Here is a 17,168-nt window from a genome sequence, read left to right on the forward strand (position 1 = left end):
GCGTACTCGTATTTCGCAGTTACGCTGTCATGTTTCGTATTTTGGACTTCGCAAATGTAATTTTGAGGCACACTTGTAATATAAATTTGCGGAGCATACGAATTGCTGAATGTGTATTTACGAAACCTGTACTTTGAATTTTGAGACTGACCTGACGTCGCAGGTCAACCAACGTCACCACTGGCTGATAAAGCTGTCAATCAAATGTATGATTCTGGTTGACAGATTCATCAGCCAATCAGATGTGTTTGCTTTCAGCTAATCGCAGACTTAATCAACATCAACTGTCAGCAACATTTATCTGACTATACCCTCGTTGTACATCATGCAATGCCATTGATTTGGTTTAAGCTAACCCTAACTCTAACCCTGATAAATGTTAAATGTTTGAATTAACATCAACTATATGACTGTACGTTACATGCCGCTTTTGCAGAACGTGTTGTTTATTGTTGCCATATCTACGACAGCCGCCAATAGTTTAAAGTGGAGAAACGTATGATTGGCTGACGAATCTGTCAATCAAAAACATACATTTTGTGAAGTTGGTTGACCTGCAACGTCAGATCAGTCTCAAAATTCAACGTACAGATTTCGTAATTGCGCATTCAGGAATTCGTATGCTCCGTACATTTATATTACACATGTGCCTCAAAATTACGTTTGCGAAGTCCTAAATAGGAAACTGCGAAATACGAATACGAAACTGCAAAAGACGACTACGAAACCCCCCGCGAGAGTTCATTCATTATGAGACTGTTCTGACTTCGTGTAAGGGGACTCCATGAAACCTCATTTGTCTGTTGTAGTCTGTTTTATGGGGGGTTGAAAACAATGATGTGCACATTTGACCAACAAATGTTGGATATCTGTAATGTAATTACAGTTTGGGGTGGCTATAACAGTTCGAACCTTTTCACTTCTGGCATAGATCAGTTAGCTTGTTCTCCCCTTCTGAGCAATCATGCACCATTTTGATTATTCCATGGTTTGACTTAACTGTCACCATGCTGTGGTCACTGACTGAGAAAGCGCTGGGCATTTTCATTTGCTGTGATTATTTATTTATTTTTTTTTTTTCATAACAAATGTTACTTTAACTTAGTAAAATGCATATTTTACTTTGCAGGTTCTTGACAGTTCACGTTGGAAATGTTTGATTCATGTTTATAAGTGTAATAATACGTCACATCTCCTCTGGATAGCATGTTTGTTTTCTTCTGTTTCTTTTGTTCAGATAAATGAATATGCCATATGCTGTCCCTGATTTCACCATCCACCTTTGCTGTGTCAGAGTGAAGGCCACGGATGCATCCTGGAGGAGCCTGTGAGCTGGAAAGATGAATTTGTGGTTGTGCAAAACATCAGTCCTCCACGCCAAAAGCATCCTGCAGAAAATCATACAGGCCCGAGAGGAGAGTTGCAGGAGGGTGTGACTATAATCAGTTTGGCATGAAGCCGAGTTAAGGGATTATTTGCTTTGTTGAGTTAATAAGTACCATTCAGACTAATGTTTGCTTTGCTATCACAGCGAAGATCAATGAGGTATGCCACAAGTTTAGGGCCATATGCTAACAGACTGGACTGGCTGGGATGCACAGACGTATCCCACTATGGAGTACAGTCTCACTTTGTAGACACCTCATCCATTTTAATTAACAGGATTATATTCATTCAACTTTACTTTTTCATGGTATTTGAAATGGAATAAAATGAGATGAGAAAATTTCATTTTATTAAATGGTTATGAAGATGGCAAAAGTGGGTGGCACCACATTCCTCAGGGTCCAATTCCTTCAGTTTCTTTTGCCAATATACTATCAGTGGATTCCAGGAGACCACTTTGGTTGGTTGGTTGTCAGCGTTGAGCAGGTACTTAAGGAGGGCCGATCCTTGGCTAACGAATACACCTCCCACTTCCAGAAGGTGTCTGCGGCAGAGGACTACTTAGAAAAATCCAACCTCTTTACTAAGCTCATTTCTTGTGTAATGGAGAGCCTTAAGCACCATCCAGACTGCAGACATTACACTGGCTCCAAGTCCATGGCAAAACTCATCAATTTTGTCTTTGGTAAAAGGCGGAAGTCTGTCTGATGGAGGAGATCAGTGGTTGCTAATTGTAATTTATGTCCATACTTTGGACTATGTGTCTTGGTCAGTAAAAATATCTCAAATCCTCTTCTTGGGGAATTAAATATAAATTGTGCCTCTCAGAGACTATGACAAGATGAAATTTTTCATTTCAGTTAATACAGTAATTCATTAATTCATTCATCTTCAAGCGCTTATCCATTTCCAGGTTGTTGGGTCATTTAGAAATTCCTTAGTCAAATTTATTGACTCCACTTAGTGAAAACAATATGTGTAGTCAAATGTATTTTTCTTACTTTCCTCTTTGTATGATTGATGAACAAGTGTTTTTGTTGAAGCAGAAACTTTCTCATGAAATAAACATTTTCAAATTTGCAGTTAGTAGCTGCATTGCAGTTTTATTTGAGAATTTTACTGAAAAGCAGATGTAAGTCTTAAAACATGGTTTCCTATTTTCTGGGGCTTGCCCAGATTGAAATTTTTTTAATGTAAAACCTTTTACAGGTTACTCCCCCTCCTCTGGTTTAAAAATATTTCTTTTTCTTAAAAGAAATTCTAACTCAGCTCGTCTTATTTATATGAAAATAATAATAATAATACATTTCATTTATAACCACCTTTTGAAGACACTCAAGAACCAATATACATAAAACAAACAATGGCGAATATAACAGAAATTTAAGTAAGTGGTCAGTCTTATAGAGGTACTTTTGAATTTGGACTTGAAGATGGGGAGATAGTTAGATGTGGATGTGAGGAGGCAGAGGGTTGCAGAGGTGGCGCTGTGGCGGGCAGAGGGGACAATCAAAGGGAACAGGCTGGAGTGGCAATGTGAAGAAGGTTGGACTGATACGGAGGGGCAAGGATGTGGATGACCTTGAAGGTGTACAGGAAGAGTTTGAATTCTCTATGTTGCTTGACCAGGAGCCAGTGCAGTTGCTTCGTGATGTGAGGGTGTGAGGGGGGTTTTCTGATGATACCGGCAGCAGAATGCTGAACCAGCTGGAGTTAATGGAGGCACTTTTGAGGGAGGCCAAAGAGAAGAGGGTTGCAGTAGTCAGTCTGGGAGGTCACAAGGTTGAGGGCAGTATGGGGCTCAGTGAGGGGCAGAGTCAATTAATATTACGTAGGTGAAAGTATGCAGACCGGGTAATGTTATGGGTGTGGGATTATAAATTATTTATTTCTTATTTCCAGATTTGCTGTTGTCCAACACCATTTGGAAAATAAGCAGCATTATAATGGGAAGTGGAGAATGGGGATGGAAGTTTTGTAAAGATATAAGAAAGAACATTGAAGCAGTGACAAATAAGTGTGGCTGCTTTTCTGAATCTGAAAAAGTAAATGTTTATTGAGACCTTTAAAAAGTAAAAAAAAAAAAAAAAAGTTTTATTTCAGACGTTGTTCAGAATTGAACCATAACAATGTATTTACCAAGGCTTTGTATTTAAACACAAATCTGAGGTACAAGTTTGGTTAACTGTTATTTTTACACTGGCACATTTTTGCAAGCTTACTTTTTACCTTGAAAATAAAATGAAGATTTTGGAACTATCCAATGTTAAACTGATAAATCAGTCGAATAACTGACTTTAATTTACAGAAATGTAACTGGATAATCATTCATTTTAGTTTGTTAGTTTTTCCTGGATAAATGCCAAATGTTTGTGGTTCCAGCATGCAAACAGGAGATTTTAGTTATTTATTTATTTTGCATTTTTGTTTTCACAAACAAGAGTTGTTAAGCTATGATTTGGCCTTGGGCAATAAATAAGTAGTTCTCGGATACAAAAAAACTACAGCAAAAACGTGTTAGTAGAGTATAATCAAGATATTGGTTCTTTATGAAGACAATAATTGCAATAGTTACATAGTTGCAATCTTATAGCCTCGCAAAAGGTTACAAACATGCCACCTTAACCTACTGCCACAGTACAGCTCTGCAGCAAATCCTGAATAATACCAATATATCATACTATACAGTTACATTTGCTCTTGAGTCCTTTTTCCAGATTGTAAGCTACTATACTTGGGTTTTCAAAACTGTTATATGCGGATTTACTGTATACTTTCTCTCAGTTTTTTTTTTAGCTGTTTTATTCATACGAATCAAATGTTTTCAGGGATAACTTAATCTCCTCCTTTCCTTTAAAATTCCGTTCAACTCCCTAGGTAGTATATTTATATATATTCAGATTGAACCTCAGTCTCCATTAACAACTGCGTCCACTAGATGGTGACACAGAACCAAACAAAATACCGGCTGTCACTGGGCAAACAAACAGCTCAGGGTTAGTGGGCAGGTTGGAGATTCAGTGGAGGTCCGGCCCTTGTGAGGATTATCCTAAACTCTGGTCTACTTCACACCAGGTCCACACACACACACACACACACACACACACACACACACACACACACACACACACACACACACACACACCACACACACACACACTCCAGCCAACAGGGACACTGCAATCCCTCGAATCGAGAAGACGCCTCGTCCAGTCATTGAAGTTTTGTCCCTCTTCGCTTTCCCTACTCACTCGCCGAAAAAGTTTATGTGAGGAGACGCTACCTGTCAAATAACAATGCTCTCCTTTAGAAGGTGAGAAACTTTCCTTAAACTCATCCAAAGGCGCCTTTCTGGTTTTCTTCACTGTATTTCATTATCTGTGTCGTTTTAGACGGTTTTACCCGCTATAGCAAACGTTCGCGCAGCTTCTTGTTTCGTTGCCAGGACAACGAGTCGGCGCAGAGTGAACGCTACCAACAATTCACGTCGCTCTCTAAGCTAATTATCTGTGCTATTTGAGTTTTTTTTTTTTTTAGAATAATCAGATTAATTAGTTACTAATCGTTGTAGTTGAGTTAAATCAGGAAATTGGCAGATAAGATATATAGCTGTAAAAATATATACATCAGAAAATACCCCCACAGATCAGTTTAACACGCAAACCTAGTCAGTTTTAGATACTGGAAGCCGAGCAGCCAAAGTGTGAAGCTGATTGAAAAAGTCCAAAATCAGCTTTGCAGGTGGACAATGAATGATTTATAACGGAAGGTGTGGGCATCTGTGTATTCTGATATGAATGTGCTGACTTCTCACGTCATCGAAATGAATACGATTTCTTCTTGTTTCTTCCATGGCCTACATTTTTATAGATGTTTGCCCTCCTAGCTTCGCAAAGCTGGGCCCAGCAAGGGCAGAGATTAGCTTTAACCAGGATTAAACCAATGAAAAAATTTGAATTTGTTGGCCCTTATCTCCTAGCGACATGTGGAGTGCTCTGAGCAAATAGCAGAATTTGATCTTTTGCTTCCTTTTGGCAAAGCATGTTTTCTTGCCAATAGACACTTATCAGACATGACCACTGAAGACAGGAGGAATTCTTGGAGGAGCCGGTGAAACGGTTTGTTCATAGGGACACAGCATGCATTGATTGAGTTTTTTTTTTTCTCCCCTTTTTTTGATGTAGAAGTAGGAATTTCAAGCATCCTCTTCTACAGTATGTCTCAAACACAAGCAACTTACAGGCGTGTTTCAGTATTTTTGTAAAACAAAGAGATATTTTCAGATCTACCTACAGCTTTCTGGGTGTCAAAAACCTTGAGTTTACAAAACACATTTCAACACATCTGCAGTGCATCAAAAATGTTGCAAATTATGTATCACATATATATGATATTTCCATTTTCAGTTATAGAGACTCAACATGTATTACTTGTTTGCTGAATGCAGGAATTTTCCAAGTCCTACAGATCATAAATTTTCAGGTGTCTTTTGCTGTATGTATTCGGTGTGTTACATGCAATAATGACTTAATTGCATATGGACCACAAGCTTTGATAATCTCTCTGCATAATATCAGGGTTCATCCCATAACTTACCCAAGTAGATGAGCTCTGTATTTGCATTCTAAACATGCAATTTCTTGCCTCATCAGGTAATGTAATTCCACACTTCATTAGGACTGTGAAGTTTATCATTTGTCATCAAAGCCAAGCTGTCAATAAATGATTAAGTTTCACGTAGAAAAAAAAATTATATTTGGCTCAAGCAAAACGGAGAATAGTGTACATTTTAGTTGCAGCTTATAAGAGTTTATTGTTGTTTGATTTTTAAAGTACATTACAACGGCTACTTGTTACACCTAGAGGCATTAACACTAGAGAAATGCTTGAGCCCATTAAAGAAAGCACACTTCTAATGTAAATTGTGTAAGATTCTAGGATTTGGATGAAAGTAGTAACTGGGAACTATTGTGCCACTGTAGTTTCAGCAATAGGTGCCATTTCTTTTTAAACCGCTGACCTTTTCATGGTTTTTAACTTGCTGCAAATGCAACCTATAAGCATCTCTGGGGCTACTCATAACTTTAATTGACATAATTGATTAATAGGTCTGTTGCTGTTTCGAATCTAGTTTATAAAATGTAAGAAATAGTAACTATTTATTTCCCACAATCAGGCTATATTAATATATCTTATTTGGCCAGAACTACACTTCACTAAACTCAAATATGTTAAATTTAAAATTGGTTTTTCTATACAAATAGAGAAAAGTAGACATGTTCACATTTGAAGAGACAAAATCAAAATCAAAATTATATTATGTTTTTCAACCATTTCTGTTTTGTCTTATCAAGAAAAGGAAGTGGTTTCTTTCTAATTTTATATCTGTCAAATGAATTGCATTGACTTATATAATGACCACTTGCTTCAGCATAAAAATTTTGTCCATCGTTAAGAACATTGCAGCCTTTGGAAGCTAGTAAGGGTGGAACTAAGAGTAAATATCCATTATCTTGAGTCAATAAAAGCCAAGCATGTTTAAAGGAAGAAAAGGTACACGGGATCAGATTCAACCTTTGTACTTCCATTCTTTCTTTGTTCCAAATGACATTGATTTTGCGTGCTTGGTTCTCAGACAGTATCCATAACAGTCTGAGTCATTAGGTATAATGTATATTTATCCACTCAGGAGAGTAAAGAAACAGAAACTGCTGTTTGACAGAATGATGGAGGGATGAGGCAAGTATGGACTTGACTTGTGATGAACCGTCAGCTCTAATTACTTCCTGCTGAAAATGGAGATGAGGCAAACTCTTCTCTCCTTGGAGATGGTAGATGCACACTGATGTTTGCTAATTTTTCAGGGTCTCTGTGTGTGAACAAAAACAATTATGTTTTGACATTGGTCATTTGCGCTGTCAACTACAATTTAGTTATCCTTTGACCTAGTTAATAATTATATATTTATTATTTGGCCTTCATCTATGAGATGTGACGAAAGACATCTATAGAATTTGGTAATACTCTAAGACTGATTTTATCAAGACTTGAGTTTTCAGAAAGGTTTTCACATTTCACATGATGTGCTGGTACATGGACGGAGAACTTGTTTTGTTATATTTCCAGACAATTGTTCATAGACTAAATACAATTAGTCATGCTTTTCAGTTGTAAAAGGTTCATGTCCGAACGACTTGAGTGATTTTTGGGGGAACTCCACAGTCCACCCTCTTGTTAAAGGTTGTCACTGCTGGGTGGCCATAAGAATTGGTTGCTTTGGCATTTAGGATATACGAGGTTTCTTTTAACTGTGCAGGAGAAGCAGATTTTTTTTTTCTAACCCTGATCTATATGTTATCTGTGTATGAATCAAGGTTTAAAAAAATACAGTAATTCCTGTCTACAGCCCCTCAGGTCAGTGTGGGATGGTGACCAGGTGCAGTGTAAAGGTTTTGAGTTATTAGGTTACAAAAGAGAAAATATAATAAAACAAAAAAACAACAAGTAACTTATTTTGTGTTTTGACCTATAGTCTTAGAAACATGGATGTAGAGATTGCAGACAGACAACACCAGGCCTAAAGCAATTGGTGTCCGTTAGTGACCCTTTTTAAGGTCGGGCTTCCTGCTCTAATCTGGCCCTGATATCCTGTTTCCTTTGAATCAGAGAGCTGGGGCAAAGGCCCAGACACCTCTGTCTTGCAGGCACATGCGGTGCACAGGACCTTTTTCCTCAATTTACTGTCCCCAGCGATTCACTCATCACATGCCTCTGTCTTCCACAAATGAGCTGTGATTGAGGTGATTGAAATTTCCAGAGACTGTCACAATCGTTTTGATTTGAAAAATAGACAGGAGATAATGGGAGAGACAGGCCTGTTATGAAAGCCCTGTCAGGGCTAAAATAATGCGTCAGAGTGAAGAGGTTAAAGACACCGTTTCCTTGTTAATAATTAACTGCTGTGCGTGTGGTGGATCCACTTCATCGCTCCCAGTCATCACTTGATAATTGCTTTACATTTAATTTGGCTTTAGAGGCTGTTTTCAAGCTGGGTAAATTGTGCTTAAAGTTAATATGGGCTCAGACAGAGACAGCAGTTTGGTCATAAACCTCTGATAAGAAGTGACAAGTTAGAATAAGTAAAGTAGTAAAGATTTACAGACTCTGTTCACTACTTGCTACACCATGGAATGTTTTTATTTTACCATGACAAGCTAACTGAAAAATGATATCATCAGTTCTGGTGAACTAGCTTTTACCTGAAATTATTTTTGTTAGTTGCTTAATTTTTTCAGTTTCATGGTTGTAGTGCTTGCATTAGGGAATATTTGTGTTTGAATCAGTGCTATTATATTTTAGATATGACAGACTGGAAACAAAGCTGTTAATTTAGTGCAGTGGACAAATATTAACTTCACTGATGCTGACGCACTTAGCGAAAATTGCTATCATTGTTGCAATAATAGACAACAGATAATGGTATTTAGGTAAGCTTTTATAACAAATGTCAAACTGCAAATGCCATGTCTTTAGGTGTTAGACTAGTCAGCCAAGACTTGCAGTGGCAATGGTGCGATTCCCGCATGAATTGTTAGAAATATAGTATTAGTTGGCCTGTTACAGTATGTATGTATGATTGCAATATGACTGTATGATTACATAGATGGTAAGAAAGAAAAAGGGAACTTCCTATATTCTTGGTCAACCAGGAAATGGCTAGTCGATTCCTCCTTTTAAGATTGAGCATGGGCTGTTAGTCATCAGTAATTACTGTAAAATGATAGTCACATCATGCCACAGATATGGTACCATACCGATGTCCAAAAACACACACTGGTCTTTAATAAACACTAAATTTTAAGATATCCATTTCAGTGACTACTTTAATCTCCATCAAAATGTTGAAAAATAATTTCATCTGATTTTTCCAGCAAAAAGAGTAAAAAAAAAAAAAAAAATGCTGCTACTATTTTTCAACAAAGAATTCCCTTTGTCATAGATAGCCCAATTATATCATGGCTTGATGAGGAATTTCAGGGCAATAATGACTCACCTTTCCTTCAATCTCTAGATGGAAGAACAGATGTTAGTGGATTAGACATGGACATGGTGTCCCCGTGGAACAACAAGGACACATCAGAGAGGGATGTGCCCGTGATACGCCTTGAGAAGGATTCTGATCTTAGGGTATGGACAGCCCCTATACATGATTCCACCACAGTCCTGTGTTGTGCTACGAGCCCACCGGTAATGGAGCCAAACATGCTCATTGGTGACCTCCATAGTACAATCTATCTGCAAAAGAAGAGAATCAAACTTCACTTTGCTGCAGTATAGCCCCCCTTCACTGGGGAATTTGACTGCTCCCTTTGCCAAATTTGAAACAGCCAGTGCTCAGCCTTGCATGCACACAGATAATGATCAAGTTAATTAGACCTGAGATTGAAGGAACTGCAGCAGCAACTTAATCATTTGTAACTTGATTAGAAATACTATATTCTGCAACTCCAGGGACCAGAAAGCTTTCAATTTTTTTCCAGAGAGCTTGAAATTAGGATGTACTTCAGATTTCAGGTCTTGAGCTAAGACATAATGTTTTTGTAATCCAAAACAGGGAAATTATCCTAAAGTCCTGAACACACGCTCAAGGGAACTCCTCTGCTGTGTCTGGCTGACAAGAGCAGGTGTAGATTTCAAATGTAGTAACGTCTTCTTTCTTTACTATCCCCCATAGAAAATTTATGAATTTGGAAGAAAATTGGGTCAAGGTAGCTTTGGAGTTGCTTATGAAGCCACCCACAATGAGACACAGACAAAGTGGGCTATAAAAGAGGTTTGCAAACCAGCAGTAAGTATATTTGGCACCCCTGTGGCAAGCCTGTTTTTCAGTGGGTTAAAAAGTAACGTCAAACAAATGGCCATACCATGCTAAATCACCACCAGTGATCTTCTTTAACTTCAGGCAGGAAGTTCAAAAGTTGAGATGCTGGAGCATGAAATAAACATTCTCAAGCAAGTGAATCACAATCACATAATATATCTAAAGGAAGTCTATGACACACCTAGGGTGAGTACTGCTATCTCTTATGTCACAATCTCAAAATAAGCCTTATTAAGAGAGTAGGATGCAAGTTATGCATTTAGTATATAATCTCCTTTTATGGTCTTCATATAAATATTTCCTTTAACCACAAAGAAATTGACTGCATGGTAAAATGTATTTTCTTTGGGTTTTTTTCCTAGATGATGTATTTGGTTACTGAGCTGTGCAGTGGTGGTGAACTGAGGCAGCTGTTGCAACGGAAAAGGTTCTTTACAGAGGACGAGACAAGGCAAATCATCCGTAACTTAGCTGATGCTGTTGCCTACCTTCACAAAAAAAGTAAAGTCATGTTCGAGGTTGACATTTTAATAGAATTAAAAAAAAAATCTAGAAAATCCATACTATCTTTACATGTAGTTTTAATGCTGCTGTGATGTAGATGTGTACATGTGGGGCTACAGCCTGAAATCACTGATGGGGGTTTTCACAGGTGTGACACTTGTGTCCACTGCCACTGTGAAGTATGGAACGGGTAGTACTGGATAACGTTTTACTCTAAGGTATTTGAGAGGTTTAAATTAACTACACCTGTGGAATTGGAAAACCTTGATTCACTTAGATTATTACAGTTCTACTGCACCATTACTGCACTCACTCAAACTGTGTTGCCCTCATTGACGTAAGACTTGCCATTATAATTTTATAATCTTTATAACAGCATGGTTCATTTTGATAAAAGAGAAATAATAACTAACTGCCAGGAAACAACATAAAAAACATTTTAATTAAATCTACGTGTTTCATTTGGAAATACCTTTTCCCCTTCCAATGATAAAATCTGTGGTTAGTAGTAATTTAGGACTGGCAATAAAGCATCATTATGTGTGGCTAATGACTAATTTACAGCAAACTAGGGAGCAATACTGATTAATAGTTGTCTTTTCACATGGAAAGTACCTTGTGGTTTCGCTTACCTCAGTACAGCGAAATGACACTAATGAGAATGCATTGACTGGGTAGTCAGAACCTTTTTTGTTCAATGGCAAATCATAAAAGTCCCTCGTCTTACATTTGTTTATGTAATCTGTCAGTCTCAGTTGCTGTTCATCATTTTATAGTTGTTAGACTTTGCTGTCCTTAGGCTTAGCTGTGCTTTGCATGCTAACACATGCTGCTAGCATCATAGTTCATTTCACATGTTCATATAGATTCTTTCATGAGATTCCTCAGTCATTTACCAGAAAACTGAGTATTCAAACATTATGCACTAAAAGAATGTAATAACTGGTTGTTTTCTCTCATAATTATTTCATTAAATTACTCAAAGAAAATTGAAACTTGTGTATTTTAAAATTGTTATTTATAATTAGCAAATAACCTTGATGAATATGAGAGTTCTGCTGCAGTATCAAATGAAAATTTTTGAGGTACTTGTTTTATGCAGAACAGTTTTTCTGACTTAGTTTTCACACACCATCAACACTGTGGTGTGTTGTGTTATATAATTAGTTTTGCATCAACCAATGCAGTGAGAAGGACTGCCAAGGGCAAATAATTTTTTTCCTCCCGCTTTCTCCACCAAGTTTTGTTAACCATGCCCTTCATCCTGGACTACTGTAAAATAAACACCATGTTAGTGTGAATGAAACTGTTTACTCTTGTGACTGACCAAAAAAAAACAAAAAAACAAAACAATTTTATTGCTATGCTTTGCAATATTTTTTGGTAACTTTTCAGAAGATAGGCTTATTCCATCGACCAAGTCCATGAAACTGTTTTGTTAAGTGTGTAGTCACCTGTGTGGAGTACTGAATACCCCATTTTCACAAATTTTATCCATATTGTTCTTAAATATTAATATAAATACTGGTTAAATGTGATCATCACATATGTCCATGTTAAAACTATGTTCAGTGCCATGATGTCTGTGTGATAGTCCTTTGTCCTAACATCTGACAGACATAATGCACCGGGACTTGAAGCTTGAGAACATTCTTGTGAAAAATTCTCCTGATGTGGATGATAATGACAGGATCAATATCAAGGTAAGAGGGTGACTCAGACTGTGAAGCATTCTATCTCTTCCTCTTATCCACTTGCTTTTGAACAGAGTGCAAAAACTAATCGGCACGTTTTCCTTCTATCTCCTCTGTTCAGTAAAGGCTTTAAATACTACCTTATTATGACAGACTCCCTCTGGTCTCTTTTTATATTGTACATTTCTCAAAGAGAAACTCCACTGTATCTTAAAACTAATTACCCGCTGAGCACAACATGTTTTGTGCATTTACAATGAACCAGCCAAACAACTTCCTGGTATAAGATGTAAAACAAGCCTAGGCCACAGTCCCTGTATCTTTCTCTTTTATCTTTGTCACATTTAAGAAAGTGTTGCCATGGCACAGCATAAATTACTACATCACAATTCTAAGTCTCTCCTGGATGTTTTTGCTTTTGCAATGATGTGATGTATTTGTAAATATGTGTACCTGCACAGCCATAGCATATTCATGTGAAAAGCCATTGGTCATTTATCGTTTTCTTGAAATTCAAAATTTAGTATGACCAGGGTCTGCATATCTAAATAATGTTTATTTGTATCACATAAGTGCTATTTTCTACCTAGGTGACAGATTTTGGCTTGTCGGTGAGGATTGCTGGTGTAGGGCTTGAGAACATATTGAATGAAGCCTGTGGGACTCTAAGCTACATGGGTAAGACACTTGTATCTGTTGAGATATGGGTACATATGTACATATGGTTACACAACCATGCACACGCACACCAAGGGTCCTCCTTGGTCTCATGCTATTCCACCGTCAGATGAATAGTGGAAGTAATTTGCTCGGAAAAAAAAAACAAAAACATCCAGCAATGTGCAGGAAAAAGTAGAGAAAACAGTCTTCTTGGTGTTGGATATAAAGCGTGGATATTAGAAACCTGACTGTATGAACAATGTTTTTGACACATTTTTGAGGCATCACACATGCATGCAATGGTTTTCTTGAGAAACACAGCAGATAACCTGGAAAACATCAGATATTTTGTTAAACCTGCATTTTTCTGGCTTGCAGTTTTCATGTTCTCCCCTTCTCCCACTTTCTTTTATGCATTGTTATTATTTGTGGCTCATTTCTGTGACCATTTGTGGACAACTGTGTAGCACCTGAAATGATGAGTGGTCGGGGTTACAGCCTGTGGTGTGATGTTTGGAGCATCGGAGTTGTTATGTATATCTTGTAAGTAGACACACACACACACACACACACACACACACACACATATATATATATATATATATATGTATTATACAAACACACATACACTTTGAGTACACGTGTCTGATCTGTGTGTCTCTGAAGGCTGTGCGGGGAGCCTCCATTTGTGTCAAAAAAAAAGACAAACCTACTTCAGGAGATTATGGAAAAAGAAGTCACATTCACTCAACCCATCTGGGCCACAGTCAGTGATACAGGTGATGCTTAGTCTTCTTTCTCTTTCTTCAATAACTATAATAAGAAAAAAGCTTTCGTTTGTGTTGTGAATGGTGTGTACATATCTTTATTTTTTTGTAAACAAACTGATTGGTAGAGTCTGTCTCAACAGCAAAGCATGTATTGACCTGTCTCCTGAAGGCAGACCCTGCCTACCGCATGTCTGCTAATCAGTTACTCGAAAGTCCATGGATTACAGTAAGGCGCTGATTCTTCCTCCTGCATTCATAAACTTTACAAAATGAGGCACATGAAGAGCACTTATGGGGTGCTTTGTTCAACAGGGTGACACTAATGTGCCTATTATACAATCCAATGTGCTGGATTTGATGCGCACCCAGCTGGAAGAAAAGGAGAGTAAGACAATGACAAAGATTTATTTTACATCAAATCATTTAATCCAGGTCACAATTTGATAATTTACTGTGCACAAATATCTTCTCAATATATGAAGATTATATATGAATTGAAAACAAAAGGGGAGCACAGTATTAGCAATTATGCCAGTGTTCCAGCAAAACATACACAGCAACAGGTTGTTATATATAAATATGAAGTATTTGCTAATCATACAGTGGATTTTAGAGACGAACAGAATGTGGATTTAAAGATTAAGTGGAAAATTAAAGCCACGTGAATTCTTTGATATCACTGCCATTTCAAATTGTCCACAACAGGATCAAAGACTTTGGACAACTTATCCCTCACCTCCTCGAATGACACCCTGGCCCCCAAGACAGCTTCACTAGAAACAGAAATCAACCACAAAAAAACTGCTAAATTCAGATGTGAGAAATACAGTAACTTCTGTGGAACCTCCACATCCACTATTCCTTTACAGGTAAATCACATTATCAAAGCTCTGCAAAATATTTAGTCTCTAAGTACTTATGAAAGCACAGTATTGTACGTGGTTAAATTTCTGTCAATTACACATTACTTACTTCATGTACTTAATTGTATTATCCAATTAAGGAAATAATTTTGTACTTGCAGCAAAACAATTTCTTTACACAGGTGAGTAACACAAATAATCGTGATCATATTATAATACTGTATTGATATCACTGGGTAATGTTAAGGTTTTGACTCAGCTATCTATATTAACTGAAGCAGTGTATGGCCAAGTAAGTAAGCAAGTTTCCTAGACACACAGAAGTTCTACATAGTTTTACATTGCTGAGTGAAATGGTTACAAATATTTTGGATGGGCTCATACTGCACCCCTAATGTTAAAATATTTAGACTTTATAGTTACAAATATCAATAATTAGGAGTGTAGAGCTGACATAGAATGTTCCTTAAAAGTATAGTACCATCCTATAGGTGAACCATTATCTATTATGTATGGTCATAGAATCCAGGTACAGATCTCTCATGTTTCTCTTTGGGTTACTCTTGTGTCTTGGAATAAAGCCTAAAAACAGTGGGGGCTTAACCCAGCAAAGAAATGGCTTTCAGACCTCAGGACCATCTCAAACTGCTGCCACACAGGTTTGTTCAACCTTCTTCGGCCTTTGTTGTTTTTTCTTTTTTTTTAAATATATATTTCCATTATTTTTTTAAATAACTTACTGTTTTTCATTTTTCAGGATTAGAATGTAAATTCAGCATTTTAAACACTTTTTTATGAAACAGCTATTGTGCATTCACATCGCCATGTGATGCTTCTTATATTAAACCACCACTAGATGGTGGCAGATTTACCTATTACAGACACGGTAATAAAAGTAGCCATGCATGATTTTTTTTAATACATGAATTTGACTGTTAATTCTGTCATATAAGATGAATATGAGTACAATTCCTCCAGTGTCATGCCGGTGTGAAAACTGCCATCCAGTTGACTGCAAAGCAGCCCAGGCCTCAGGAGAAGAAGGACCTCAGCAATGCACAGAAAGCAGTCTCTGACCCTAGTAAGACAGACAACCACAGAATAAAGACTGTGCCCCGCAAACCATCAGCTGGGTCTAGGACAAGAAACAATAGAGAATGAAACTAAATTGTGTGGGCATACATAAAAAAAACAATACACTACAAGTGTACTTTGTTTAATATTGATTTAATTTATTGTAATTCTGTGATTTAGAAAAAAATTTATGAATATAACTATTGTAAATGGTATAGCCTTTATGGTTATGGCAAGACCTGAGCGGTGATAGTAGTGCCAAATTGGATTTATATACAGGTATGAAAACAGAACACAAGTCCAAGACCACTACAGCTGAGAGACCAGCTGCAGCAGGGCCTCATGCCAAAAGGAGAGACTCCCAATCTGAGGTGTTTTTCTGGATGGGGAGACTAATACTTAATGTTTGAGCCAAATACAAACTCATATTTTTATAGTGGCCAGCAGCAAACAGCGAGTGAATGAGCTTATCAGATATTGCTAGTGGCATCTGATTGACGACTTCAAATAAAGAGCTACACAGGAAATTTAACAGCAGCACAGGTCATTCCCTAACAAAACTATTATTTAGTAATTTACTTACTCCTAGCATTATATTTTATTATTATGAGTGATCTCCTTATTTATATACACAGTGAATGTGCCCTCTCCATAGAGAAAGTAATAGTTAATTGAAAATAATTAAATCTTAAAAAATTAAGAGAGAATTTAAATTTAATACACTGGGTTTTACAAGTACTAGGTAGGGGTTAGGCAGGTATTAATATGGTCAGAAATGTTTTTAAACATTCAAAAAGTCATATTTGCAAAAACAAATGTACCAATGAATTTCCTTAAAATTAGCATTTGCCGAAAATTTGTGATTAAAACTTCTGAAAGCTGTTTTTCTTTGAAAAAAAAAGTGCCAAATATCAAAACACAGAGTTCTTTGCATATTAATATGCTATACAAATGCAAAACATTCAGTATTGTTTTATGATAACTCGCTAAATTGCCTCTACACTTGTCAAGAGTAGAGGACATTGTACTTGTTAGCGTTTCACAACACCAAAATAAGCAATAGGGATTCTCTTATTTCTGCACTGACCTCTTATTTCGAAAAATGCCCTATATGCAGTGACTGCACCCACTCAGTGTCAAAACAGAAAAACTGTCATACAGGCTGGTTACGCTCCATCTGAATGCAGAGGATTGGGACTGAGGGCAGCCACGGGTCTAATCTCATTTGGAGGCCATTGAAAGCAGTAGGAGCTACTTTGAGGGCACTGCCATTCAAACACAGGTTTTTTCCGCTGTAGAGAGAATAATTCCCAGCATAGATACAACATTTAAGTAG

The 17,168-nt window shown here is 37.2% G+C and overlaps 1 protein-coding gene across 1 annotated transcript; it reads left to right on the plus strand.

The window, feature by feature from the left end:
* The first annotated feature begins 3,081 nt into the window (after positions 1-3,081).
* Positions 3,082-15,919, plus strand: stk33 (serine/threonine kinase 33). Its single transcript, XM_029498471.1, has 13 exons — positions 3,082-3,190; positions 9,458-9,573; positions 10,121-10,234; positions 10,349-10,453; positions 10,630-10,768; positions 12,389-12,474; positions 13,056-13,143; positions 13,593-13,668; positions 13,792-13,904; positions 14,036-14,121; positions 14,208-14,280; positions 14,601-14,764; positions 15,737-15,919. Exons 1-13 carry the CDS (start codon positions 3,082-3,084, stop codon positions 15,917-15,919), a joined length of 1,452 nt encoding a protein of 483 aa, XP_029354331.1.
* Positions 15,920-17,168: the final 1,249 nt, after the last annotated feature.

The sequence above is a fragment of the Echeneis naucrates genome, chromosome 3 (assembly GCF_900963305.1).
Source record: "Echeneis naucrates chromosome 3, fEcheNa1.1, whole genome shotgun sequence".
NCBI lineage: Eukaryota > Metazoa > Chordata > Actinopteri > Carangiformes > Echeneidae > Echeneis > Echeneis naucrates.